Source organism: Tursiops truncatus, chromosome 3 (assembly GCF_011762595.2).
Source record: "Tursiops truncatus isolate mTurTru1 chromosome 3, mTurTru1.mat.Y, whole genome shotgun sequence".
Lineage (NCBI taxonomy): Eukaryota > Metazoa > Chordata > Mammalia > Artiodactyla > Delphinidae > Tursiops > Tursiops truncatus.
The window spans coordinates 147663177-147689992 of NC_047036.1; the positions used below are offsets into that span (position 1 = coordinate 147663177).

Sequence of the window (26816 nt, forward strand, 5' to 3'; positions counted from 1 at the left end):
CTCCATCAGTGCTATTCAAAGTGGGGCCCTCAGATTGCAGCAACGTGGATGGACCTAGATGATTGTTATACTAAGTGAAGTAAGTCAGACAGAGAAAGACCAATACCATATGGTATCACTTACATGTGGAATCTAAAATATGACACAGACTTATCTACAAAACAGAAACAGGCTCACAGACATAGAGAGCAGACTTGTGGTAATCAAAGGGGAGGGAGAGTGGGGAAGGGATGGATTGGGAGTTTGGGTAGCAGACGCAAACTATTATATATAGAATGGATAAACAACAAGGTCCTCCTGTATAGCACGGGGAACTAACTGTATTCAATATCTGTGATAAACCATAATGGAAAAGAATATTTTAAAAAGAATGTATATATGTGTATAACTGAATCACTTTGCTGTACAGCAGAGATTAACACAACATTGTAAATCCACTATACTTCAATAAAAACAAACAAACAAAGTGAGGCCCCCAAACCAGCAGTATCAGCATCACCTGGAACCTGTTAAGAATGCAGATGCTAGGGCTTCTCTGGTGGCGCAGTGGTTGAGAGTCCGCCTGCCGATGCAGGGGACACGGGTTCGTGCCCCGGTCCGGGAGGATCCCACATGCCGCAGAGCGGCTGGGCCCGTGAGCCATGGCCGCTGAGCCTGCGCGTCCGGAGCCTGTGCTCCGCAATGGGAGAGGCCACAACAGTGAGAGGCCTGTATACTGCAAAAAAAAAAAAAAAAAAAAAAGAATGCAGATTCTCAGGCCCCACTTTGGATCTACTGAATCTGTGTTATAACAAGCCCCGCAGGGGATCCTGATGCCACTCATGTTTGAGGATCATTGGTCTAAGCTAGATGACCTAGGGAGAGGTGTAGAACGTTCTAAACCTGGGGTCCACAGACGCCCCAGGGAATGCAGATCAAATTCAAAGAGTCTGTGAACCTGGATGGGGAAGAAAATGACATGTTTATTTTTACGAAGCTCTAAGTCCAATTTAGCGTTCTCTTCTATGATGAACGTAGGCAATGGACCATAGTAGCATTAGCAGCACCCTTGACCTTGTCACCAATAGAAATTGCCGATATGTATATCACATTAAAATCGTCACAGATCATTCTGAGATGCTGTTTACATTCACTGCTGTTTTGAAAGTACAGTAATTTGTTGATCCGCGACCAGGTCTTATTATTTGCTGCATTAATAAAGACGCATGTGCAAATGTTTGATCTATTTTAATTACTGTTTAAAACATCGTTTCTTTCCTCTGTGATCCTATGTGTTTTATGCATTCGAAACTTTTAAGGCATTTACAACGTAGGTGTCGGCAGACTGGCAACGGGTCCACGGCACCAAAAATGTAAGAACCTAAGGTCTTGATAAGGATGCAGTTTGAGGACCGATTTCTGGTGCATGCCAGTGTTTAGAAGTGGGGAGGAAAGATAGAAGGAGCAGCCAGATAGGTAGGGGGAAACCAGGGCTGAGTGGGCCCCAGAATCTGGAAGAGAACAATGAATCAAAGAGGAGGGCTGGTGCTGCAAGGATGGGGTGGACCACTGACCCATGTGCTGCAGGGAAAGCCCATGTGGGAGAGTAAGGGGCCACTGCACAGCCAAGCCCTTGGGATGCTGGCTGCAGTGGAGGGCACGCCTTGGAGATGAGGGAAGGCCAGTGTGGGCACAATGCAGGGAGGTGGGTGAATTGTTGGTGGGCCAGGCTCTCACTCTGCCTCTGATGCCCTCTCTCTGCCCCCATCTATGTGCCTGGAGAGCTGCTGCTCACCCACAAGTCTCGTTGACATGGGTGCCTGAGTGGGAGCCCTCCCTCCCCTGCCCCTCCCATCATGATCCTCATGTTGCTCTTGTCCATATCACATTCTGACTTCCTTTGGCCATTGCCCCCTGCCCCATGCCCCCAGCTCATTCACTCATACATCCTGCTCTTGAGAGTCTGCTGTGTGCCTGGCTCCACACTTGGTACTGGGGTGCAGTGCCCAGAGAAGCAACTGATGTCCCTGCCCTTAGTGGCACTTACAATCTATTGCGGGGTGACAGGTAAACACTCAAACAAGCCAATATATAATTTGATGAAGCAGCCAGGAAGACAATGAAGGGGGTATTATGGTGGGAAATTAAGGAGGAGACCCACTGAGATAGGGTCATAAGGGAAGGCCTGTCTTTGGGGTTGAAGGATGGTTGAAGATGAACAGACACATGCATGCCTCCCTACTGGGGGGGCCTCCCCTAGGAGGGTATGATCACCTGGGTTAAACAGATATAAACACCTCAGACGGTGAACAGGAGGGACCACGTTTACTCAGCACCGAGTATGGGGTGGGCACAGGAGAGACAGGACAACCACCCAGGAGATGGCCCAGCGCCACACTCTCCTCAGCTTGGCAAACATGCCTCAGGCTGTGGGTGGCTTCCCTTAGACAGGCTCCAGTGAGGCCCCCCGCTGGCTCTGGCTGAACCGGAGCTTGCTGTTTGGGGTCAGACGGACCTATGGTTGAGAATCCTGGCTACAGCGCTCACTGGTTGAATGACTGGGCAGTTTAGCCTCTCTCAGCCTCGGTTTCCTCATCTGTAAAATGGGATAATGATACTGCGCTGACGGGTTGTAAGCTGTGAACAGATTAAAATCTGTAAAGCACATACAGCAGTAGGGATGGGACAAGCCTCGGTGCCCTTCCCCGGCTGGCCTTATCTCCTGTCAGTGGGGTGTCTGTGATCTCGTCATCTGGCACCCGCCGTCGCTTGGCTACAAGTGTGCTCATGAAATGTGCATGGATAACATCCAAGAAGTGGGTCTTCTCTGGTCAGGGGACAGCTGAGATTCTAGAAAAGGGTCCCACCAGCCCTCACCTTTTGACTGCCGCCGCCTATTGGGCTCTCACCCGACCCTTTACCAGTATTAACTCATTTAGTCCTTGTAACAGTCCTAAGGAAACAGGCACAGGGGATTAAGTGACCTGCTAAAGGGCCGGGAGCTAGGATTTGAACCCAGGCTGTGTGGCACCAGGGCCCCTTCTCTGTCTCCTGCACCCCTGCTTGTTGCTGCTTCTGGCCAGCATCTCGGTCACAGCTCAGGCCAGCCTCTGCCCCCCACCCTTGGAAGGTTAAGAGTTCGTGCCTTCCTGGAGCTCTCAGTAGGGGGTGCTCAGATAAGAAAGCCAGCCCTGATGACAGGTGAGGTCAGCAGCTGGCCCCCGCCCCTATATCTCCCAGCATCAGGCTCACACTTGCCCTGTGGCCCCCTTATCCATCCATCAGGAAGTCAGCCAGCAGCCGGATGTCAGAGTTCACGTGTTTCAAGCTGCACCAGCAGCCCCCAGCAGGCCCCCAGCAGCACGGAGTCCTTGCTCAATCACCCAGCCCCCCTGGAGGAGGACAGGATGGGCCAGGGTTTGGGGCCTGGCTCCATCTATATGTTTTTAAAACCCGTCAGAGACAATGACGTAGGTTCCTAAGTCACAGCTCTAAAAGCGTCGTCTTTGCTTTCTTCAGCCCAGCGTGTGCTGGCGTGAGTCAGCCACCTGTGATGGATTCCGTGCTGAGGGGGTGTGGGTCACTGAGTCACAGCCTCAAGGGGCAGCAGCGGGTGGCAGATGTGCGGGCGCCAGCCTCCTTGACTCACCTAACTCTGGGAGCGTGAGGCCCAGACTCCAAACCCAGTTCTGAACTCCGCCCACGGCCCCGTCCATGGGAGGCCCCATGTCACTGCATAGAACAACTCTGAAGGATGTACACCGGATGCTATTTGCTTCTTACTTCTGGGGGCGGTAGGCAATGGGGACTTTAGTTCTGACTTTATCACATGGATTTTTTTTTTTTTTTTTTTTTTTTGCGGTACACGGGCTCTCACTGTTGTGGCCTCTCCCGTTGCGGAGCACAGGCTCCGGACGTGCAGGCTCAGCGGCCGTGGCTCACGGGCCCAGCCGCTCCGCGGCATGTGGGATCCTCCCGGATCGGGGCACGAACCCATGTCCCCTGCATCGGCAGGCGGACTCTCAACCACTGCGCCACCAGGGAAGCCCTATCACATGGACTTTTAATAGTGAAAATATATCCAGGTATTATTTATATAAGTAAAAATGAAGTTTAAAGTATTTTTAGAATACAGTAGGGTTTTCCCCACACCCTGCCCATGTACATGCTTGTTCCCTCTTCTGGGAGGGTTCTTGTCTCTTGGCTCAAACATGTTCATCCTGTAAACCCAACCCAATAACACCTGCCATCGGCTTTGTATTCACCTCATTTAATCCTCCCATAACCTTTTTTGGTTATTATCCCCATTTTCTTGATGGGGAAACTGAGGCAGAGTGGTTAATGACCTTGCCCAAGGTCCCACAGCTAGGAAGAGAGGACGGACTGGAGCCCGCATGTGGCCCTCACCTGCTACTCTACCACGGGTAATTGGGCCCCTGAAGCGGGCAGTGCTGTCCCTCCAGGGAGATCTTGCCGAGCTGTTGTTTCTGTTCACCCCATCCAGACCCAGCAGGTTGCCCCCTCTTCCAAGGAGCCCATGACACACTTGACTGTGAGCTCACTGAGCCTGGGCCATGCCCTGTTAGCCTGGTACCTCTCACGTCAGTCCTAAGCTTAGGCCCTAGTGAAGACATTAATATTCCTGCAGGAAACCCACAACTTTGTGTTTGAGACAGGCATGCTTACAAAATAAGCGGATGCTAAGCCGTAAACCTTATTCCTTCCTCTAGTGCAGCTCGTTAAACTTTTGTTGAGCTGGAATAAAATAAACCCTGAGTTTTTCAGTGTGGTGTTTGGGGCCTTTGCTAAACAGCCCCACCTCCCTCTTAATGCCTCTTTGTTTCCTGCTGTGGCCACTCCCCCCGGCCTCTCTTTTATTCGGGGTTCAGTAATACCAAACTATTCTAGTTTCTTACACATGCCCACCAACTGGGCAGTTTCTGATCTCCATACTTGTTCATGCCGTTCCCTCTGCCCAAATGCCTTTCCCCTTATTCCTGAGTGATGCAGACTCATCTCCAGAGCCTTAGCACAGGGTGTTCTTTCCCCTGAGAACACCCACAGCTGCGTTGGGGGCCCTCCCCCGTGGCTCCCACAGTCTTTGCATCCCTCTGGTCCAGTGTAGGTCATGCAGTCTCATTTTCTGTTCCAAGTCTGTGTCACAGCAGGCCAGGGGCTCATCCAAGGCCAGGCTTTCGTCTGGATCATTTCCCAAGCTTTGCACCTCCTGAAAGGCTGGCTCCACGTGGCCATCAGCCCAGGGCCTCTGAGGTCAATGGCTGTGGGTTTTTTTTTTTTTAATTTATTTATTTTATTTTTATTTATTTTTGGCTGCGTTGGGTCTTCGTTGTGGTGCGCGGGCTTGTCATTGCGGTGACTTCTCTTGCTGTGGAGCACGGGCTCTAGGCGCGCAGTCTTCAGTAGTTGTGGCCCACGGGCTCAGTAGTTGTGGCTCGCAGGCTGTAGAGCACAGGCTCAGTAGTTGTGGCACGGGGGCTTTGTTGCTCCGCGGCACGTGGGATCTTCCCGGAGCAGGGCTCAAACCCGTGTCCCCTGCATTGGCAGGAGGATTCTTAACCACTGCGCCACCAGGGAAGTCCGATGGCCGCGGTTTTGACAGGTGACCGTAGCAAGTTTCTTCACTGCTCTGAGCCTCAGTTTCCTTTTCTGTAAAATGGGAATTACCAGGTGTCAAAGCCAAAAGTGCTGTTTTAAGGATTCATGTCATTTACTCATTCTTTAATTCATCCCATACATATTTATTAAGCACCTGCTCTGTGCCAGAGCCTGGGGAATACAGCATCAAATCAGACAAAAACCCTGCCAGCATGGAGCTTATATTCTCGTGGGAGGACACAGATGAGAACAAGATGAGGATAAGATGGTGGGTGATGCTGAGCGCTTTAGCGACGTAAGGGGCTTGGGGGATGTGGGGGTCAGTCAGGCTCCAGAGCAGAGGCCTGAGGGAGAGCCATGTGGAAAAGGGTTCCAGGAAGGGGGCGCAGGCACAAAGGCCCGAGGACCACACTGGCACTGTTTGCCGTCGCAGCAGGAGGCCAGCGTGGCCAGAGGGAGTAAGCAGAAGAAGACGTGAGGATGTGGCTTCAACTCAAGAGAAGGGAAGCCTTGGAGGGTCCTGGGCAGAGGGGTGACGGGATCAAACATTGGGTTCAAAAGGCCCCCTCTGGCTACTGTTGGGGAAAGGCCTGAGGACCCCAAGGGCAGGAGCCCGGAGCCCAGTGGGGAGGCTGCCGCCTTGTCTGGTCTAGGGAGGCAGTGGAGGCTTGAGGGCTCAGAGGCTGGGTGTCTCGAGGGTGGAGGTGACAGCATTTCCTGATGGGTGAGACGTCAGTGTGAGAGAAAGACGGGGCCAGGATGACACCAAGGGTTGGTCTGAGCAGCTGGGAGGAGAGAGGCCCCCGGAGACGCTGTGGAGGCCTCATCAGCGCCGTTCACTGAGTAGACATTCATTCAGTAACTCTCGCTGGCTGCGCTCTGCACAGCCTTGAGACCCAGGGAGGAAAGTGGGCTGCTGTGGTCTTGCCTTCAAGGAACCCCCAGTCTAGGGTGATGGGGCAGATTGGGGCGGGTGATCGTGTTGACCTGGAGTTCAAGGAAGCTTCGTTAGTCTGCAGGCGTAAAGGTCATTCCCCGACCCCCCGGGGGGGAAACAGCCGGGAAGCTGATGGTGGGCAGCTGCCTTTTCGAGCCGTGGTCTTGAGCCAGGCACCCAGCTATGTCCTTCACATGCACCCTCCCACCCACAGCCCCAGCAGTCCTCTCGGCTAGCCACTGTTGACACCCCCTTTCCACAGACGAGGAACCAGAGGCTCCTGCCAAGTTCCGCTGCCGGGAAGTGGCCAAGCTGGGATCCAGATCTGCCTGACCCCAGGGTGAAGCCCTGCACCCCACCCTCTGGGGCAGCCGACCCAACTCCTAAACTTTCCATCTCTCCCCCAGGTCCCGGGCAACTTCCACGTGTCCACACACAGTGCCACAGCCCAGCCACAGAACCCGGACATGACCCACGTCATCCACAAGCTCTCCTTTGGGGACACGCTGCAGGTAAGAGGGGGCACAGATGGGGTGGCTGGAGGTGGGCGTCCAGGGGCTGCATCACCAGAGCCTTCTGTCCTCCCTGGACATAGAGAGCTTCCCTCCGGAGGGGTCATGCCCTTCGAGCCTCTGCTCCATCAAACAACCCCTCTGCCTCACTTCTGAGCATACGGCTGCCGTGTCATCAACGTTGCACTCAACTTGGAACCTCGGCTTGAGACCGGGGCCTGGGGGAGGGGACTGGCTTTCATGAGCAAGTACTAAGTGCTCGTGCTTTCTCTGCGCCAGGGCAGCCTCATGAGGCAGGAGACGGCACCACGTCTTACAGACCTGGAGCTGGGCCCAGAGAAGCCATTTGTCCAGGGCCCCCCAGCAGGCGTCTGCCTCGAGTCCAGTGCCCTGTCCGCTGTAACGTCAGCGCCCATGTCCATTGAGTAGGCGTGAAGGAAGTGTCCTGAGACTCCCTGTTGTGATTTTGATGGACAGGGCCACGTCCAGTGGGCCCGGCCCGACAGTTTCCTCCCCATGGCAGCAGACGCTGACCGCCCGATCTCTGCCAGCTGCGGGCAGGGCAGCTGTGAGGTTCCTTCTCTCCTCCACCCCCAGCAGCACAGTGCTGAAGGGGAATTGTGCCACACCCTGCGTGACAGAGGGAATCGAGGCTCAGAAGGGGAAGTAACCGCTCCAGCTGTGGTGCTGGCATGGCGACCCAGCTCCTGACCCCAAGCCTAGCTTGATGAGAATCCTGTTTCCTAGTTGAGGTTGCTGGGTGGGTTCCCTCCAGGCACGGTGAGCTGTGCACGGGGCCCTCGCAGGCGCACAGGCACACGCATACACACTGTTCCGACACTGTGTGCACACACGTCTGCTCAGACTCACGCACACAATCATGAGACACACACCGGAAAGTGTGCCCTGACATACATGAGATCATACATGCTCCCTAAGACCACCCACTGGACACACACACACACACCCAGAGATACACACAGGCCCACCCGGCTGGGACATCTCACATACAGACCCAGAGGCACACACATGCCTGCACTGCTCCGCGCCCCCCGCCCCCCATACATGCTGCATACGTCCGTGTGCCGCTGATGCTGGTTGAACGCTTTGTGCGTGCTGAGTGCCTTACTTCACAAGCACGATCCCCTTTTACCCTCTCAGCAGCCCCAGAGGTAGATACAATATATTGTCTCTATTTTTCAGATGAGGAAACTGAGGCACCGAGAGGGTAAAGCCTGGTGCAGAGCCCGGGTCTGAATCAGAGTCTGGCTTCGGGCCGCACCGCGGGGGCTGCCTCCCGTGCCCTCTCTCACTCCTTTCTCCCTTTGTGTTGCTTATGCTTCCTTCCCGGGGCACCTTGGCCCAGCCCAAGTGACCCGGTCATCGCCTTCCCAGCCTTCCTGGAGGCCCCAGAGAATTTCCTCTGGGAGACGGTGTTTGGGAACAGAGAAGGCCCAGTCTCCCTGGGCCAGACTTGCTGTCTACACACTCAGTGAAGCATGGCCTGCCCTGGGGCTGTGGACTCACTTCCTGCAGGTGAATTCACACAGGCTTCACACGCACACCTCCCATCTCTCCATCCAAGGGACTGCTGTGTGGACGTTCCCCAGCCTGCCTTGCTGGGTTCAAATCCTGGCTCCACCACTTACTAGTTGTCTGATATTGGAGAAATTATTTAGTCTTGCTAAGCCTCAGTTATCTCATCTGTAAAATGGGGACAACAATTGTACCTGCCTCATAGAATTGTAGTGAAGATAAAATGAGGTAATGCACGTGAAGCTCTTAGAACAATTGCCTGGCACAGAGTAACCAGTCAGTGAAATGAGCTGTGGCCATTGTAGTTGTCCTCTGTGCTCTCATTCTGCACCAGGCCCTGCAGGGTAGGATGCTGCCGGCCCACAGGGGCTCACACGGCCATGGGGGAGACAGACGTGGGATGCTTACCACCCCAGTGGGACGGGAGCTGAGAAGCCACAGGGCCCTCCTTATATGAGCGCTGGGCAGCACCCCAGTTGCCTTTGCAACCCACCAGCTCAGCAGATCCTCGACACAGCCGGGGAGGCAGGCACTGTGAACCCCAGTGTGCACATGGGGAGACTGAGACCGGAGTCACGACCCAGGGCCGTGCAACTCACTGGCAGCACCACCAGAATCCACACTCCTTCCTCATGGGAACTTTCGACCTCTTCAGCCTGCACTGAAGCCTGCACTTTCTCACCTAGAGAGCAGTGTTTAGGTGACCCTCTGTTTAACCCTCACAAGAACTCCCTGAAGGATGCTGGGTGGCATTTATTTTTCCTGAGGAAGAAACAGGGTCAGAGAAGTTCAGTAACTTGCCCAGAGTCATATAGCTTGAAAACCAGGTGTGTCTGGCCCCGGGTCTTCTTTGACTGTGCCTCATAGGTTCATGGATTCATCAGACCCCCTCAAAATTTCTGCTCTGCGCCAGGCTCTGTGCGAGGCTCTGGGGTAACAGCGGTGGATAAACCATACAGGATTCTTGCCCTCAAGTGAAGAAGAGATTAAATGTAAATAAACGTAGTTACAAGGGACAAGAGAAGCATAGGATTCGGGACAGTGATGTGGAGGCGGGGGCGGGGTACCCCCAAGCCTGGGAGGTCAGGGAGGGCTTCCCTGAGGAGGTGACATCTAAGGTGACATCTGAGCCACGCGCTAAAGGGTGAGAAGGATCTAGCCAAGCACAGGACAGGGAAGGCTTGCATATCACCCCTGTCCTAGAGAACCCACTCTGTGGCACATCCAACCAGTCATTTTCATAGAAAAGACCCTCAAGGTCACTTTCAGAAAAAATGGATCAGCAAGTGTCCATGACATCAGAATGATGTTCTGTACATGAGATTCCAGAGGCTCATCAGAGTCAGCAGAGAGGGCTCAGCAGTGTCCATCTGGAGGGGGGAGCAGAGTTTTAGGTGGAGCGAGAGACCCACGATAGGTTTAGGAAGGTGGGGGCTGACCCAGGCCGGTGGGTGTCATAGAAAGAGCACCCACCTGCCATGTGGAAGACCGGCCGTGAGGCAAGGCTGCAAGTAGGGAGGTGAGGAAAGGGCTACAGCCAAGGCCAGGGGACAGGAGGAGAAGAGAGGAAGAAGAGGGGCAGCCTTGCATTGCTGTCTGCCGCTATAGAACAGGACAGTAATAGCCTTCCGCTTGGCCCTTATGGTGGAAATAGGATTTTTTAAAGATGTAGACCACTGAGCTGAGGATTAATCTATCCATCCACCATCCAGTCAACAAGTAATTATTGAGCACCTACTATGTGCCAGGTCTCGCACATATCGGTGAGGATGAGCGTGGTCCCTGCCCACGTGAAGTATTGTGTAGTCTAGAGGGGAGGACAGACATGAATCAGATAATCGTACAGATGAATGTCAGATAAAACCCTGACATGCAACGATGTGAGGGACTATTCTAGCACTCTTGCCTCTGCAGCCACTGTCCTCTTGGGTTAGAAACCAAGTCTTTAGACAGTCAATCCCGAGGCAGCAATGGACAAGCTTTCCTCTGAGCTTCTTAAGAGTGTGCAGTTGTGTTAAGTGCTCGATCAACATCAGCGACCTGAGACCAGGATCAGGGTCAGGTCACCCACTGTTCCTGGAGTGGCCCTCGCTGCAGGAGCCTGTCCCCTCCTACCTCTCTGACCTCTTCCCTTTCCACTCCTCACCCCCTTCCTCTCTAGGGCTTCACGGGCTCTGTTTCTCAGTCTCCAGACTCATGTGTTTGCATGAGCTACTGGCGTGATTAACTTCCCACTTTCCTACAAATCTTGGTGTCAGTGTTACTTCCCCCAGGAAGCCCTCCAGGATGCCTACCCCAGCAGCCCCTGTTAACCACGCCCATGATGACATGCTCCATGTATCGGGCATACTTTGTCCTGCTTTAGATTCTCCTTGAGGCTGACCTGGTTTCCCGTTGTCCTCAGAGGAGAGGTGGGACGTGGCCTTCAGCCCCTGCCAGGGGGACACAGCTGGGCCGGCTGCCGTGAGGAGGAGTATCTTCACAACTGCTATATGTTCCCCACAGCAGACAGGGTCGGAGGCCAGCAGCCCTGGATCCTCTTTCAGAGGGCTGTGGGGGGTCTCAGGAGGAGCATGCTGAGACCCAGCTCTACCTTTGCTTGAGTTTTCTGTGTGCCTTAATGGAAAGAGCCACTCCATGTAGGCTTGAGGTCAGACAGACCTGAATTCAGAGTTCAGTTCAGCCACTTACCAGTTGTGAGATGCTGGACAAATTTTGGTGCTTCTCCAAGCTTTGGTTTGCTCTTCTGTAAAATGGGCCCATGATCCATCATTAGGGGCATTAAATGAGATGACGCTAAGTACCCAGGACTGAGTGTCTCACAGTAAGCGCTCAAGATGGGAAGCAAACTAGCGCCTACCATGTGTCAGGCCTCTGCCGCATCTGTATCTTGCTCCCCACGACGTCTCTACGAGACAGACCATGCGGGATCCCCGTTTTGCACACGGGTAAGGTCCCTAGACCAGGTTGCACCTGGCCATTCTCCCACAGCCAGGACCAAGCCTAGAGGTGGTAGCATCCTGGGGTCGGTCCCTCACTGTGCTTCTCCACAGGTCCAGAACGTCCACGGAGCTTTCAACGCTCTCGGGGGAGCAGACAGACTCACCTCCAACCGTATGTACCCCATACCCACACTGGGGACAGCTTTCTGCCCCAAGATTCCCAGTGCAGCAGGGAGGGAACGGGGTGGAGAGGGAGGGAACGTTTACCAAGCCCTCGCCGTAAGCCAAGCTGTTAATGCTTCATTCCCACAGCTAGCCTGTGAGAAAGTGGAATTATCCCCATCTCGCAGAGAAGGGAAGAAAAGTGACTTGTCGTGGCAGTCCTAGGCACATCATCACTGCTCCATGAATACCGGATGTTATCGTTATTATTATCGTTACTGCCACCTAATTGCTGTCAGTTGAGATAATCACCCTAGATCCCACAGGGAGTGGTGACAGAGCCAGAATTCATCCTGGCTCCAAGTGGCACCGTGAGAGCAGGGCTGTGGGTGGCTCAGCCAGATCTGGCCACCTGGGCTGCCCCCCACCCCACCCCCTCCTCCTGCTTCAGCCCCTCCCACCCACGAATGGCCCCTCCCTGAGCCTCCGCCCCGCTGGGCTCCCTGGCACCTTGGCCCAGATTAAAGAGCGTGCCACCTCTTTACAGACCCGCAGAAGAGCACACATACCTACACACCTGTGCAGACGCACGCGGGGCCTTGCACAGAACGGGCCTGGGAGGTCTGTCTGCTCAAGCGGATCCACCCACTGGGTTCTGTAGGACAGGTTACCAAGGCTTTTCTTATTTCCTCACCTGAGCTCATCTTTTCACCCATAGGTCCTTAATCATTTCTTAAAGTACATTCACAGGCAGACCTCGGAGACATTATGGGATCAGTTCCTGGCCACCTCAGTGAAGTGAATAATGCAATAAAACAAATCACAGGAATTTTTTGGTTGCCCAGTACATAGGAAATTTATGTTTACACTACACTGAAGTCTGTTTAGTGTGCAGTAGCATTATGTCTTTAAAAACAATGTAAATACCTTAATTTAAAAATACTTTATTGCTAAAAAATGCTAACCGTCATCTGACAACACAGGGTTACCACAAACCTTCAATTTGTAAAAAAAAAACAAAAAACAGAAAAACACAGTGTCTTTGACGGGCAATAAAGTGAAGCAATGAAACGAGGTGTGCCTGTGCTCTCTACCAGCCTAAGCATGGAATGGAATTGGGATAATCCAAGCAAAAGAGGACTGCCCTCCATGACCTGCCCCAACAAATCAAGCTTCTCATTTCTCCGTGTCCCTGGGAATCCTTGCCCGTGAGCAGAAGTCATTTTTTCCAAGCAGCTTACCTTCTGAGTTTTGTGCCTGGTGTTACATCATAACCACAGTTCGTGTACAGTTTTTCCACTGGTAATGGAGGCACGGTTGCCCATCTAGCAGCTCTGCTGTGCTTTAAGGCACTGTCTCTTCACGGAAAACGTCTGTGGTTTCTACCTTTTCACCATTGCAGTAACGCCTCTGATATCTACAAGACTTGCTTTACATTTACCGTATTGTTTCCCAGCTGGGTCCGTACCCACTCATGCTGCTTCCCGCAGCGTGTCAGTGTGTAACTGCGCCCCCTGGTTTTCACGCAGATGTCTGATTATACTGGAGGGAGACGATTCTTCGTATGGTGGAGTGTTCATCGTGGTTCTGCGTGCGGGCAGCGTGTTGTCCCAAGGGGCCTGTCCCCACCTGCTTGCAATTAGCCTGGACCTCTCAGCTGCCTGATATTGGAAGAAGATCAAGCTAGGAAGGCCCCAGGGTGTGCAAGCTGATGGAGGGTGTGGGCAGAAAACCTTTCCTGCTCCCGGGCTACTGACGAAAGCCACCTCAGGCTGGCTTCAGTGGAAAGAGAGATGCATGAGATGCACCAGACAGCCGGGGTAGAGTGGGCTCTCATTTCCTCAGCTCTCAAGCCTGGTACCCACCCCCAACCCCGTCCCCGCCGCTTGTCCCTCTGCTCCCAGGTCCTCCATGGGGAGCTGCTTCTTGTCATTCAGGTCTCAGCTCAAATGCCACCACCTCAGAGAGACCCTCCCTGACCGCCTTTTGTACAATAACCCCCAGGCCTAGCAACACGCCTGTTTTTCTTCCTAGCACAGACCACTCTGTTTGAAGATACTGGCAGTGACTCTATTGTACCAAAGGCCTTAAAATTGGTCATTGCCTTTGAGTCATCAATTCTACTTAGAGGAGAGTAAGCTAAGGAAACAAATACGAGAGTGTGCAAGGATTTAGGAAAATAATGGTCGTTTAGGTCATTGTTTATAAGAGTGAAAATGAGCCACAGCGTCAGTGTCTGGCCCCAGGGGCCTGGTTGAGCACCCTGTGCATGGCCTTGCTGGGGGTGAGTGCAGTGACCGTGATGTGTCAGAACCTCGCTGGTGTTCAGGCAGCAAGCAGCTATTGAGCACCTGCTGTGTGCCAGGCGCTGTGCACTGTGCGAGGGGATATGGCGATGGATAAAACCAATGCCGTAGACCTTACGCTGTATCTTAGACCTGAGACAGTGTCCATGGTGTTCAGTTCTCGGAAGAAGGTGCAGTACGATCCAATTTTATATTTATGTTTAGGGAAATAGAAATATAAGTATAAATAGAAGTCTAGCAGTGTCTGCATGAGAATGCGAATCTCCGATTTTCTGTGGAGGGTGGCTTTGTGGGTGATATCTTTTTTCTTTACGATCATCTGTGTGTTTTACAGATTTGAACAGAACTATTACAGGTGTGATTTTCATAAGGCGTTCACTCTCTCGTTCCTTCAGGTTTTTAACGCGGGGCCGTGGGCATTTGGAACTCCGTATTTCAAGTGTGGTCTCTGTGCTCCTGGCTTAAAATACAGATTCTGAGCCCCACCCCAGACCCACTGAACAGAACCCTTGGGGTGAGGCCCGGGTGTCTGCCTTTTAAATCCTGGGTGGCCCTAGTGCTCCTGAAATCTGAGCACCGGTGGGGTTGAGCAGAGGGATGTTGGGGTCTTCATGGGCTTAGCCCTGAGGCTGCAGGACTTTTCCCAGGTTTTTAGAGGAGTCAGGTCTCAAGAGGGTTCAAGAAACACCACCCTTTCCTTACCAAGAGGCAGTGTTGGCAGGAAGAGGCTGTGAACACCATCTACGTCCCCTACCCTTTCACAGAAGATGAGTCCAAAGACTCAGGACTGACTCAGCCAGGAGACCAGGATTAGAGCCCACAAGCTTGCATTTCTGTGTTGTTTTAGCTGCGTGGTCCCTGACCCGAGATTCTAGAAGGCAACAATAGAGGGGTCTGTGAGCTTCTCCCAGCATCCCAGAAGGCCCAAGGGAATATCACCTTTCCCGGGATGCTATATAGCAGCTTCGGGCCAGCATTCTATCAGCCTAGTGTTTGATTCCGGTTACCTCATGCTTATCAGAAGCTGATTCATCTGTTCTTCTATTCATGCCTCTGTCCAGTCAGCCCTCCATCCATTCATTCATTCAATAAGCATTTGCCACTGTCCACTTCGTACCAGGCCTTGCGCAGGGTTCTAGGGACACAGAGATGAGTAAGGCTCAGTCCCTGCCCTCCGCAGTCTCCCCCATCTAGTGGGGAAGGGGTAAGAGTTACAGTGGAATATGACAGGACCAGGTGGAGGAAGAACTAATCTCCCATTAATTGAAAATGGGGAAAGAAATTAATCAGTCATTATAGATAGGTGCAGTTTTTCTGGTTGGTGGATTCTTTTTTAAAACTTGAACGCAGTTTTTTCCAAAAGTAACAGTATTCAAACAGGACGAGAGGGTGCACAACAAAATGTGACCTTTATCAAATCCTGCCTCCTGTCCCGCCCCCCCACCAGAGGCTAGAACCGCTAATAGCTTCTTGGGCATCTTTTCAGAAAATTCTTCTCTACATTCTTCACGCAGGTAGAGGAGTGAGTCTTCCCTGCCCCCAATGCATGGAAACATGTTATTCACCCTGGTCCCTAACTTAGTTCTTTTCACTCAATGATACCCCCTTGGAGAGTGGCCTCTTCCACACCCCCCTTCTCAGCAGCTGCCCTGTGGATGGACATTAGGGTTGTTACTAGAATTTAACATTATATACAGTGCAGGAGAAAAGATCCTGACCAATGTGGTCTTTCGATTCCTGGTGCCCAAAGGGAGAAATGAAGAGGGGTTGTTTGGTGGTGAAATTGTGCAGACTGAGTACCTCCCCACACCCCGCAATGGCAAGCAGGTTTAGGGTTGAAATGAGCTGCCGGCCGGGCAGTACCCGTCCCCCTGCCTCATGCTGCTGTGTCCTTCCCGCAGCCCTCGCCTCCCACGACTACATCTTGAAGATCGTGCCCACGGTTTACGAGGACAAGAGTGGCAAGCAGCGGTACTCTTATCAGTACACAGTGGCCAACAAGGTACACGGGTGGCAGCTGCGTGCAATCGCGCCCTCTGCTGGCTGAGAGCCGAGGTGACAAGTGTCTGGGCGCGATCTCCTCTGATTCCCTTCAACGGGCCTTTCCTGGAGGGGTGATCTACCCTGGGTAAAGATGGGAGGCCAGTCTCAGAGTCAAGGGGAGGAAATCGAACCGGGACATAGGGTGTGATCTGTTGGAGAAAGAGCAGGCAGGTGGCCTGTCCCAAAGGTCTAGGGCTTGTAGACATCTCCACTGCCCTGTATCTGGCCCTGATCATTCAGGCACGGGACCCTGATTGGTTAGCACACAACGGATGCTCTGGCTCGTGGGGCACAAGCTCGTTATCCAGAATCATGAGGCTCTGGAATTACACCAGATGGCTGTTGGTTAACAGGTATGTCCCAGGACCCCAATACTCAAATTCACGGAGATGCAGGCAGGCCTTGGTGGGAAGCAAAGCACAGTCAGAGCCAGCAGAATGGGGTGACAGACAGTGGTTTCAAGCCAAGACAGCCTCAGTCTCCCTAGAGATGACCCTGCCGTGGGACGTGAATGCTTGAAGCCCATGGGTTGAGGCACCCCCAATAGACCCCTTTACACCAGGACTCTCCTTCTTTTTCTGTTCCAGGACCACCCAGACCCCTTAAGATGATATATCGTTTGGCTCTAATAATAATAATAGTAAGAATAGTAGCCATCATTTATGGATTACTTACCATGGGCTGCACATTATGCTAAGCTCTCTACCTCCACCATCTTTTTCAGTCATCAAGGCAGCTCTGACATTGGGACTATTATTGTCCCCATTTTACAGATTTGGCCACTGAGGCACTGAGAGGTGGTCCTGGAGCTATAACATGGCTGAATGGGGATTAGAACCAGCTTCTCCTCCAGCTCCAAAACCTGGTCTCTTGATCACATCACCTGTTCAGTCTGAACCAGGGGCCTCCGAGTCTGCCAGGCTGGGAGCTACTCTCTCTTGGGTGACTTGGGGTCCCTCTCCTCTGCTCCACCTACACTGATGCTCTGGTGTATCTCTCCGAGGCAGAGGGGTCCTGTTTCTTGGAGGGCATCTCACTGGAACCCTCAAGTGCTGACAGCATCTGACAAATGGGAGAAAGTGGAGGCAGTGTGAACAGAAAGCGTGTGGGCTGTGGAGAAAACTTCCGTTTCAAACCTGGCTCGGTCACTCACTAGCTCTGTCACCTGGGACAAGTCACATAACCGCTCTGTGCCTCAGTTTACTCATTTGTAAAACGGGGACGGTGCCCACCTCATAAGGTCGCTGTCAGATGGGGCAGTGTTTTTAAAACCACCGAACCCACAAAGAAGGCTTCGGCAAATGGTACCTACTGCCGCTGTTTTTTATTATTTTCCTCTGTCCCTCAGCTCTGGGCTGTGGCCCAGACAGTCACCCTGCCCCATGAGCTCTCCCTGGGGAAAGCTGATCTTGTTTTGCCCAAGGCTCCTTCCCTTGAGGCTTTGGCAAAGGCCCAGCAGCCAGGACAGCTTGCTCAGCTCCCTCTGCGGCCTCAGCCCTGGCCCGCGCTGTGAGCGCGTGAGGCTGCACCCATCGGGGCCAGTGGCAGTCCAGCAGAGGAGGCAAGTTTCAGGGTTGTCCTTAAAGAAGCTGCAGGGTTTGGGCCTTAGCATTTGGGGTTGGGGCTAAAGTCTGGTCTCCAGTTGCTGAGGACAAATGAGACTAACCGAGAGGTTTTCAGCACCCTGAAGTGGATGCACTGTTAATTCAGCCCCTTGGCATCCTTGGAGTCCCGGCCGGTGCCTTCTGAGGAAGGCTTGTGGTGGGGCTGTGCCCTCTGACTTTCCAGTTCTGTGTGTTCCTTCTTTGAAGAAGCTTACTCCCCACATCTCACTCACACACACGCACACCCCCCTCAGGAAGTCATGAGGACTGTCCCCTCCTTGCCAAGCTGTCCAGACACCCCTGGGGAGATTGGGCCATTCGTTCATGGTGCTGCAGTATTGCACATACTTTTACATGCCTCCTTCTCCAGACTGTGGGTCCCTCTGGGGATGGGGCAGGGCGTACTCCCCTCAGGGTCCCCAGCAACCAGCAAGGGGCCAGCACACAGGAGAGGTGCTCAGTGAACTATCACTGAGTAAACAAATGGATTCTGCATGGCCCAGGAGTTGAAGGGAGAAATAGGCCTTCCATCAAACTGAGCCCACTCACACTTGTCCTTTGACAGCTCTGCTCTCCTATTTGGATTCTGGTGCTGCTTCCAAGGTCAAGCAGTCCATTTCCAAGCAGTCCAAAGGGTCCAAAATGCTCCCAGTGAATGGTGGCCATCCAGATGCTGATGGCAGAGCTACTAGGGGGAAGGGTGTGAGAGGAGGGGTCCGTGGAGCCTGGCTCTGCAGGGGGAGGGAGGGAGAAGAGCCCGTTCTTGTGGATTTCTGGGGACCCTCTGCCACCCATCCCCCCCATCCCCCACCCGACAGGGTTTGAGCCTGAGTCTCACATCCCCAACCCCTGTCCGCTCTTGCACCTCAGGAGTACGTCGCCTACAGCCACACTGGCCGCATCATCCCCGCCATCTGGTTCCGCTATGACCTAAGCCCCATCACGGTCAAGTACACGGAGAGACGGCAGCCTCTGTACAGGTTCATCACCACGGTGAGTGGGCAGGGTGCCTGCTGTGAGCACCCCAACCGGTTCTCCGAGAAGCAGGATGCAGCCCACAGGGCTAGGGGCTCAGCCTGTCCACACAAGGCTGGGACCTCTAGGACGTTTAGAAATGTCGTCAGAAGCACATCAATATTGATGGCATGTCATCAAGAAACTCTTTTCCAGATGGGAATGCCACTCAGTCACTTCGTTCCTTAAGCAGTTCCATCTGTATATGGCTCAGTGAGGTGTTCCTGATTTTCTCCGGTTTTTTATTTTTATGGAAATTATTCTTAGCAGGGCGTATCCTTTTCTGTGTAAGTTTTACAGTGAAGATTTCACTCATTTTTTTTCCATGTCTATTTTCTAACTCTACGGGCTGATACTGTCAGGTTTTTTTCTTTCTTTCCTTCCTGCCTGTTCTCTTTTTTCTTTTTTGCCATTGTCTCCCCCAAGTCCAATCTTCTGTGAGGCAGCTTCAAGCTGATGTCAGTTTTCTTTGATGCTGACTGTTTCTATCAAGTACTATCCTGGCTTCCCATTGAAAATGTCCTTGGGGTCAGAACAGCCAGGTCACAGTGCCCTGCTCCAACCAAGAGGCCTGGAGAAATTCGGTAAGCCAGAGTCAGTGAAGGTGGAAGAGATGAGGTGATTTTTCCCTCCCTCGTAGATTTAGAAACTGCTTTTCTACCTCTTCATACTTTTAATTTTGATTCAGAATTTGGTGTCCAGTCTTGGCTCTTTCATTTCCTGCTCTGACTAGGTCTGTATTAGGACTCTTGTTATAGAAGAGACAGGACCCCACCTCAAGCTGGCTTGAAGGATAAGTGGGCTTCAGGTATGGCTAGATCCAGGTACAAATGTCTGGAATAGGTCTGTCTTCATCCTGCTCTCCTCTGTACTGGCTTCATTTTCACATAAAATTTACCAGTAGAAAGTACCTCTTTCTCAGTAATCCTACACCAAGTTTTGGATAGAATGGCACTATCATTGGCCTGGCTCAGGTCCCATGCTATCCTTGTGGCCCGGAGAATGAATGGTGTGCTCCAGTTGGCCAGCCCCACCCAGACTGCAAGGACAAAGATTACGAGGGGGTGGGGTTCCCCAAGAGAAAAATCAGAGGCCAGTTACCAGAAGAGGAAAGACTGGATGCTAGGCGGCCAAAAGGCCAGATGTCCACTGCAAGGTCTCCATCTTATAACTGATGAAATAGGAATAACAGTCCCCACTTTTCCTACCTCCCAGGGCCTCGTGGGACTCAAAGCACGAAAGGGAAGCTCTGAAATTATAGAAAGCCATGTGGATACAAAGGGTGTCAAAATTTGATGCTTATATGAGCCTCTAAACGGCCTTTTACTGTTCTCTGACTCCATAAAAATTTGAAACTTCTGGTCTACCAAGGGCACCTAACATAAAGCTAAAACACCAGACACAGATTGGGAGAAGATATTTGCCACACATATAAGGAAGAAGTATGCTTCAGAATTTATACGTTTAAAAAAAAAAAATTTCTACAAATCAGTAAGAAAAAGTGACCCAAAAAAAAATAGGTAAGGACTTGACCATTGACAGAAGAGACCACACTGGCAGTGGAAAGACGCCCAAGTTTACTAGAAATTGGAGGAATGAGATTCAAAACAACCCAATTCAATCCTATCAGATTGGCAGAAATTAAAGACCTGCCACTGTAAAGATCGGGGGGATGCAAAGCAAGGGGACCTGTGTATACTCTCTGGTGTAAATAGGGTTAGCCACTTTGGAGGGATACCTGTTAACCCTTTGGCTCCAGATCAGGGCATCTGTGAGCAAGTGATTCTACCCAAAGCCCCACAGGGTAGCACACTAAGTGGGTCTTGGGGCCGATTCTCAGCCAGTACTCTTACTGCATACCCAGAATTGGACAGAAGCGAAGACACAAGGAGGTACCTCTGTGTGGGCGTGGTCTGCATCTCAGAGGCCCTGGGGTCTGCAGCCTTGATGGTGGCAGAGAAACCCCTGTGCCCACACCTCACTGTAGGGTCAGGAAGGATCTTCATGGCCCCCTTCCTGTTTCCCCTGCATTCCAGACAGCTGAGGCTCTGAGTGTTGAGATCCCTTGGTAAGTGGCTGAGAAATGAAGCGACTTCATTTATTTGCTAAATGTTTGCTAAACTTTACCATGCGCCAGGCCCTGCGCTTTGCAGCAGGGATAGCAAGTTAGATGCAATCCCTGCTCTTAAGCTGCTCCCCGGCTGGTGGGGGAGATGGGCGAGCACACAGAACTGCAGTCCCATCCAGCGGGGCTCCGATGGAGCTGTGCACCAGGTACCCCACTGGCAGACTCCCTTCTGTTTGGAAGGTTCAGAGAAGGAAACCCCAAGATGGGTCTTGAAGGGTGAGGAGACGTTTTTTAGACTGGTGAGTGAGGGAGAGAGGGTCTTAGCAAAGGGAATAGTACATGCCAGGGTGCCCAACATAGCGTGTCTTGTGAAGGCCATGTGGCTTCTTTCAATGGGGAAGGAATTCTGAGAGCTGGAGGTCCCAAAAACCCCAGGGGAGGAGCTCGTCCTGCATCACCCAGAGGCCTTCTCCTCCTCCCTTTGGCCACCAGCCCCTCCTGCACCCCAGCCCTGCCCACCTCTACCTGAGTGGGGGCCGTGCTGCTGGGAACCTCCTGACATCATTAGCCTGGTGGTTTTTCTGAAGGCCCCATGCTGCCATTTTGGTTGCCACGACAACCATGGGGTCAGCCCAGAGTGAGCCAGCCGGCTGTCCCTGGCAGATGGCGTCATTGTGGAGCTTCAGAGACCTCTGTCACAGGGCGGCAGATGTGGGGATGACGCTCGCACACAGACACACAAGCACAAAGACCCCCGGGAGCCCTCGCCAGGCAGGGTGGAGGTGGCATGGAAGTGGAGGCACCTGCTGTGACTTCTCTTTCTCTCTTTATGAAATCAAACACTTGTGTGCATTGGGGGCCTCTGCAAATAGCTCCTCAGAGGGGCTGCTGAAGAGGGGGCTTAGGCCAGGATGTTGTCATGTGGCGGCCACAGGGCTGCGGCGGCAGCTGTGGGTGGGCTGGAATGAGGGGTGGGTGCAGCCAGGGGCGGGGGAGTGGGTGTGGAGGGCAGAGGCATTCTAAGTAACAAGTACCTGGCTTAGTCGGGGTTGCCCCTTCCAGGCTCTTATGGTCTGGAAAGGACCTTTTTTTCATGCCCTGCCTGAACAGAGGGGACGCCCTCCTCCTGGAAGCCTCCAGCAGGCTGCCCGGGCTCCTCTCTGGACACCCAGGGCACCTTGCTCAGACCTCCACTTTGTGCTGTTCCAGAAAATTCCACCACTGAGAGAATAAAACAGATGGTGTTTAACAACATGAAAGGGATCCCTTTCAAAGTGCCCACTCCCACACATGCACATTTGTCCCCTACCCCTGCCACTTGCTGAAGCCCCTTTTTGGAGATGGCCTTCAAGTGGGTGGTGGTGACAGATCGGGTGGCTTTGGAGGTGTCACATCACTTTCCTTGTGTGTGTTTTATTCTATTTGGGGGGAGCAACCAGAAGTCACCAAGTACCAAATTGGGTCAGTATGGCCATGGCATTTTTTGTCTGCAAAAAAGTAGCAGCTGGTGATGATGACATGGCCCCTTTGGATAACAGGGATAGCTGAGTTAAACATCACCCCTGCCCTCGAGGTGCTCCTTGCCAGTGACATAATCCCCCAAAGTTTAGATTGCATTTCATAGTTGCCAGGCCTGATTATGATGAGCTCCAGGCCTGACTCACCTCTGTGTCCCTAGCGTCCGGCACAGGACTTGGCCTGGATGTAGGTGCTTAGAAATATACAAGGGATAGCTGCTTAAAGGAGTGATCATATAGCTGCACTTATTAAGCATCTACTAGGTGCCAGGTAATTTTACAGTCCTCTCCTTTAACCCTCCCAGGAACCCTCCAAGGTAGATGATATCATTCCTGTTTTAGATATGAATTAATTGAGGCCCAGAGAGGTAAAGAAACTCTTCCAAGATCTCACAGCCAAGAAAGTCAGGGCTGAGACTTGAGCCCCAGACTTGCCTCTGCCGCATCCTCCTATCACCAGCTTGGGAGCCTTCATTTTCCAAAACAAAGGCTCTCAAGGATGTTCCAACAACAGAGCCCCCAGAAGCCATGGAGCCCTTGATAGAACACCAGGATCATTTGATACAGTGACTTGTCCTGGGAATCAAGAAGAAATATTATAGCAGGAAACAAGGCAATATTATGAGCATGTGTGATAAAATCACAGTCACGCCCATGCAAACCATAAAAAAAGCAAACTGTCCGTCTAAGACTGGTTGGCTGGTGGTGCACAGGTTTTCCTGCCCTTATCTGGTTACCTTTCACTCATCTGTTTGGGCACCTGCGAAGATTTTCCATTGACAAAAGGCAGCAGGTGTGTGGAGTGGGGGGCACATAGGATGGTTAAAAAAAAAAAAAAAAACTGAAAGAAGACAAACTTAAAACTGAGAAGGTTTTACGTCTGAGGCTGTGTGAGTTGGGAAAAGACCAGCTTGGTAGCTGGACTGATACATCAGCCGCTTCAGACCCTCCATTCTCTCCTACTTGGGCTTTCCTCGGTGTGTCTCTCTTCCCAGGGCTGTGAGCTCCAGGAAGGAGGGCTGGCTCTCAGTCACCTCTGTTCCCCAGACCTGGCGTAGCCCGGGCAGGAGATAAGTGGGTGTGAAACAGTGAGCAGACACATGGAGGGTGTACACCTTGGTCCACTCCCCACAAGACAGTTTCTATTATCTGAGGAGCAGAACAGAACCCAAATTAGCTGCCCTGTTATTCAGGCCTGGAAACGTGTATGTAAAAAAAACACTTCCATTCTGGTCCTTCCGGACGTTTGAGCAAAGCTAGCTCTTCCAGAAGGTTGTGTACCAGGGACTGATCACTCCAACTGAGTCTGAACACCGATATCACAGTTGGAACAGGAACTGCTGGTACTCTTTTCTAGGGCAGGTTCTGAGAAGAATAAGGAACATTAGAAAGGCATGGGCTCCATTTTATAAACGACACTTATTTTTACAGCCACACAGCGTCTTACTTCATAAACTTCCCTGAGGGAGACCCGTTACCTTTAGGACATTTGATGCGTAAGACTTAAGAGAGCCGAGAAAACAAAATATAAAGAAGCCATCCAGGCATAAAGATGGGAAGTGAGGGGAGCCTTCAGGTGGGAGAGAAGCAGGTGGAGGAACAGGAAAAAGCAGGCCCTTGGCAGCCTCCCAGACCTGGATGCTCGTCACCCTTGCCTCCTTGGTAGCTGTGTGACCTTCGACAAGTGGGTCCCTCTCTGAGCCTGTTTCCTCACCTGTGAAATGGAGCGCACCCCATTTGCCCTACTACTCACGAAGAATGAATGAGGAGGCGGAAGGAAGTGCTATCTCAGGCCTGGCACATAGTAGGTGCTGCCCCGAGGTGGTTTTTTCAGAGGGGGCGGTGGGTATTTTGCGGCTGCAGCCACTGTAAAAATGGCAGGGAAGGACCTCCGCTCTCCCCCGCCCCCGCCCCCAGGCTCCTGGACTAAAGGGTGCAAGTGGGCAGTCTGGCAGGCGTGACACCACTGACTGGAGACCCCCACACCCTCTCCTCTCCACCTCCCCACCTCCCCACCTCTCCCAGGCCCAGTCATCAGCTTCCCTTCCGCGACAGCCTCCACCTCTGCCCAGCCGCAGCCCCGGTGTTCTCATCCGAGGCTCCAGCCTGTCTGCCGCCACCGGCATCTGATGGGACTCCGATTCATTATTTATTTCCTCACACTGTGCCTTTTGCACAAACTTTTCAAGCAAGGCCGCCTGGACGAGTAGAGTGAGCGAGCAGTGCCCGGGCACTTAGCGGTGGTACATCCGGCAGCTAGACAGGGCCTCATCGTGGACCCCATTTCACAGATGAGAGAAACTGAGGCTCTGAGAGGTCAACTGGTTTTCCCGGCCAGGGTCGCAGAGCTGGTATCCGCCCCCAGGAATGTTTACTCCAGAGCCTGGTGGAAAACAGAGGGATTCAGTCCTCCAGCTGGTGTGGTTGGAACTTGTCCTCTCCATATTATAAGGAATCAAGAGCCGTGATTAAAATGTCAGGGGAGCACACACACACCTTCCTTTCAAGGTAGACGAGCTGACTTCATTCTCCCCACAGTGGAAGGTCGGGAAGCTGGGGGAGCCGCAGGGAGGAAGCCTCGCCGTAAGAACAGAGGGGCATTATTGATGACTTCTGATGAGAGCAAAGTAATGTGCTTCGCCCCGACTCACTGGGGCCCGCATAGCAAATGGTCCTTGTCTTCATTTCTGGAGCGGGGGCTGCTGACCAGAGTAGGGTTGCAGGTCCCGGCTGTGATGGCCCCTCCTGGCTCAGCAGCCCCGCTCTCCCATCCTCCACCCTCTCCCCCGGAAGTTGTCCCCCTGCCTCAAAGCTGGGAGATGCAAGAGCGTAGCAGCAGCAAGGGACCAAGGGAACAGGCGTTTAAGGGTGTATGTGTAACATGGGCAATCCCAGGGCAGTCCTGAGGGGTGAGGATTAGCCTTCCCGTTTGTAAAAGTTAGGGAACTGAGGCTCAGGGAGCCATGGAAGTGGGCCCAGCATCCTGAGTCACCTCCACACCCCCAGCTCCTGGGCTGACACCCCTTGTGTGAGCCACCTTTGCCCCCTGCCTGGGGCGTGGAATTCTTCTACTCCTTTTCTAGGACGTTCGTTCATTCATTCACTCCCTCACTCCCTCACCGACTCTTTTATCGGTTCTCACTCGTGCACACACACACTCCTTTACTCAGTGAACATGTCCTGAGCCTGCTGTGGGTCGGTCTCTTCTGCTTCTCTCTCCCCGGGGCAGTCGGGAAAGCGAGCTTTAAGCAGTAGGGTTGGGGTAGGGGACTGGGGGTGAGGGGTCGCTCCCTGCCTGGCCGAAGACTGGAAACAACCTCTGGCCTGAGGTGCTTTGCCCCCAGGGATATTCTTATGACAAACCCACGTGTCTGGGCCTCAGCTACTCCCTCTGTAGAATGGGCCCTCGGAGGGCTTGGGACCCGAGCAGCTGAAAAGAATCTGCCTGTGGTGCCTGGGACACCCTTGCCATCCTGTCCTTCCATGAATGGCTTGTCCTCTGCTTAAGGAGCCAGGTAGAGAATGGAAATTGAGACCCAAAGGCCTGCTCTGGGGAATAAGTGATATTTTTACCCATTGTTCTTCTTAGAGTGGGTCTCAGAGAGGTTTAGAAAATCTCAGGTCTTAGCAAGAAGGTTGGAGCCTTCCAGTCACCTGAAAGATGAGATTAGGTACCATTTACTAAACACGTACTAAGTGCTAGGCACTCCAGAGGCATTGCCTGCAGTATGACAGTTGGCAAAGTAGGGACAGTTTTCCCATTTTGCAGATCAAATAACTGAGGCCCGGGAAGGCTCTCCCAAGTCCGGAGTTAGAAAGCGACAGCCACGACTCGGCTTCTGATTTCCAAGCTCTTTCTGCTGCCACAGCCAGGAAGGACACTGTGGGCTCCCCAGTCTTCACACCCCTCCTTGGCCGTGCACCCTGAGGAGGTTCACGCCTCCTGGCCTCTGCACACCGTGGAGGCCCGGTTCTCCTAGCTCTTCTGCGTGCACAGCAACATGCAAGGGAGCTAAGTGTCATGGGCATGATTTGCTTCGTTTTCCTTTTTATTCATTTATATTCATCTTGGGCCCTATCCTCCCAGGCCAGGGAGATGCCAAGTCACCATCCTCCCTTGCACCAGGCCTTTCTTTATCTCTTCTCAAGATCCCTGTCAGCCTCCTAACATCTGTGGTTGGTCATTCCCCGCCCCCCACCCCCAACCGTCAGCCAAATGTGGTGAAGCCTGTGATCTCGCCACCACCAAGGTAGAGCCTGAGTCCAAAGACAGGCATACCCTCTGGTGCAACCTTGTGGCTACATTTATTTCCTTGCGTTTCAGAATGTAGAAACCGTGACCTTCTCGGGATAAGGGATGGCCACAACTGACCACCTTCTGGGATGAGTCCAGATGTGGCAGCCTCCTGGTGCTGGGGGTTTCTGTGGCTACCATCTGTCAAAATCCAGGAGCACCCCAGGACCCTCTCCTCACGACCCCTGCTTCACCTCACACCAGTCACCACCTGCAGATGGGAGCAGGTCAGGCAGGCCAAAGGCAAAATAATGAAAATGGGGCCATGGCAGCATCAGGCGGGCTG

General features: G+C 52.7%; 1 protein-coding gene and 1 long non-coding RNA gene across 2 annotated transcripts in view; one reads left to right on the forward strand and one right to left on the reverse strand.

The window, feature by feature from the left end:
• The window catches only part of ERGIC1 (endoplasmic reticulum-golgi intermediate compartment 1), a 105102-nt gene that overhangs the window by 74087 nt on the left and 4199 nt on the right, over nucleotides 1-26816 (forward strand). The window contains exons 6-9 of the mRNA XM_033853574.2: nucleotides 6940-7044; nucleotides 11634-11694; nucleotides 15892-15992; nucleotides 18508-18630. Of these exons, the coding sequence (XP_033709465.1) occupies nucleotides 6940-7044; nucleotides 11634-11694; nucleotides 15892-15992; nucleotides 18508-18630 (390 nt within the window). The remainder of the gene's footprint in view (nucleotides 1-6939; nucleotides 7045-11633; nucleotides 11695-15891; nucleotides 15993-18507; nucleotides 18631-26816) is intronic.
• On the reverse strand, nucleotides 9388-12384 carry LOC109551860 (uncharacterized). The gene is made up of 3 exons (XR_002178554.3): nucleotides 12262-12384; nucleotides 10319-10387; nucleotides 9388-9549 (listed from the first exon to the last, which is right to left on the reverse strand). It is a non-coding gene; the product is annotated as an uncharacterized lncRNA (long non-coding RNA).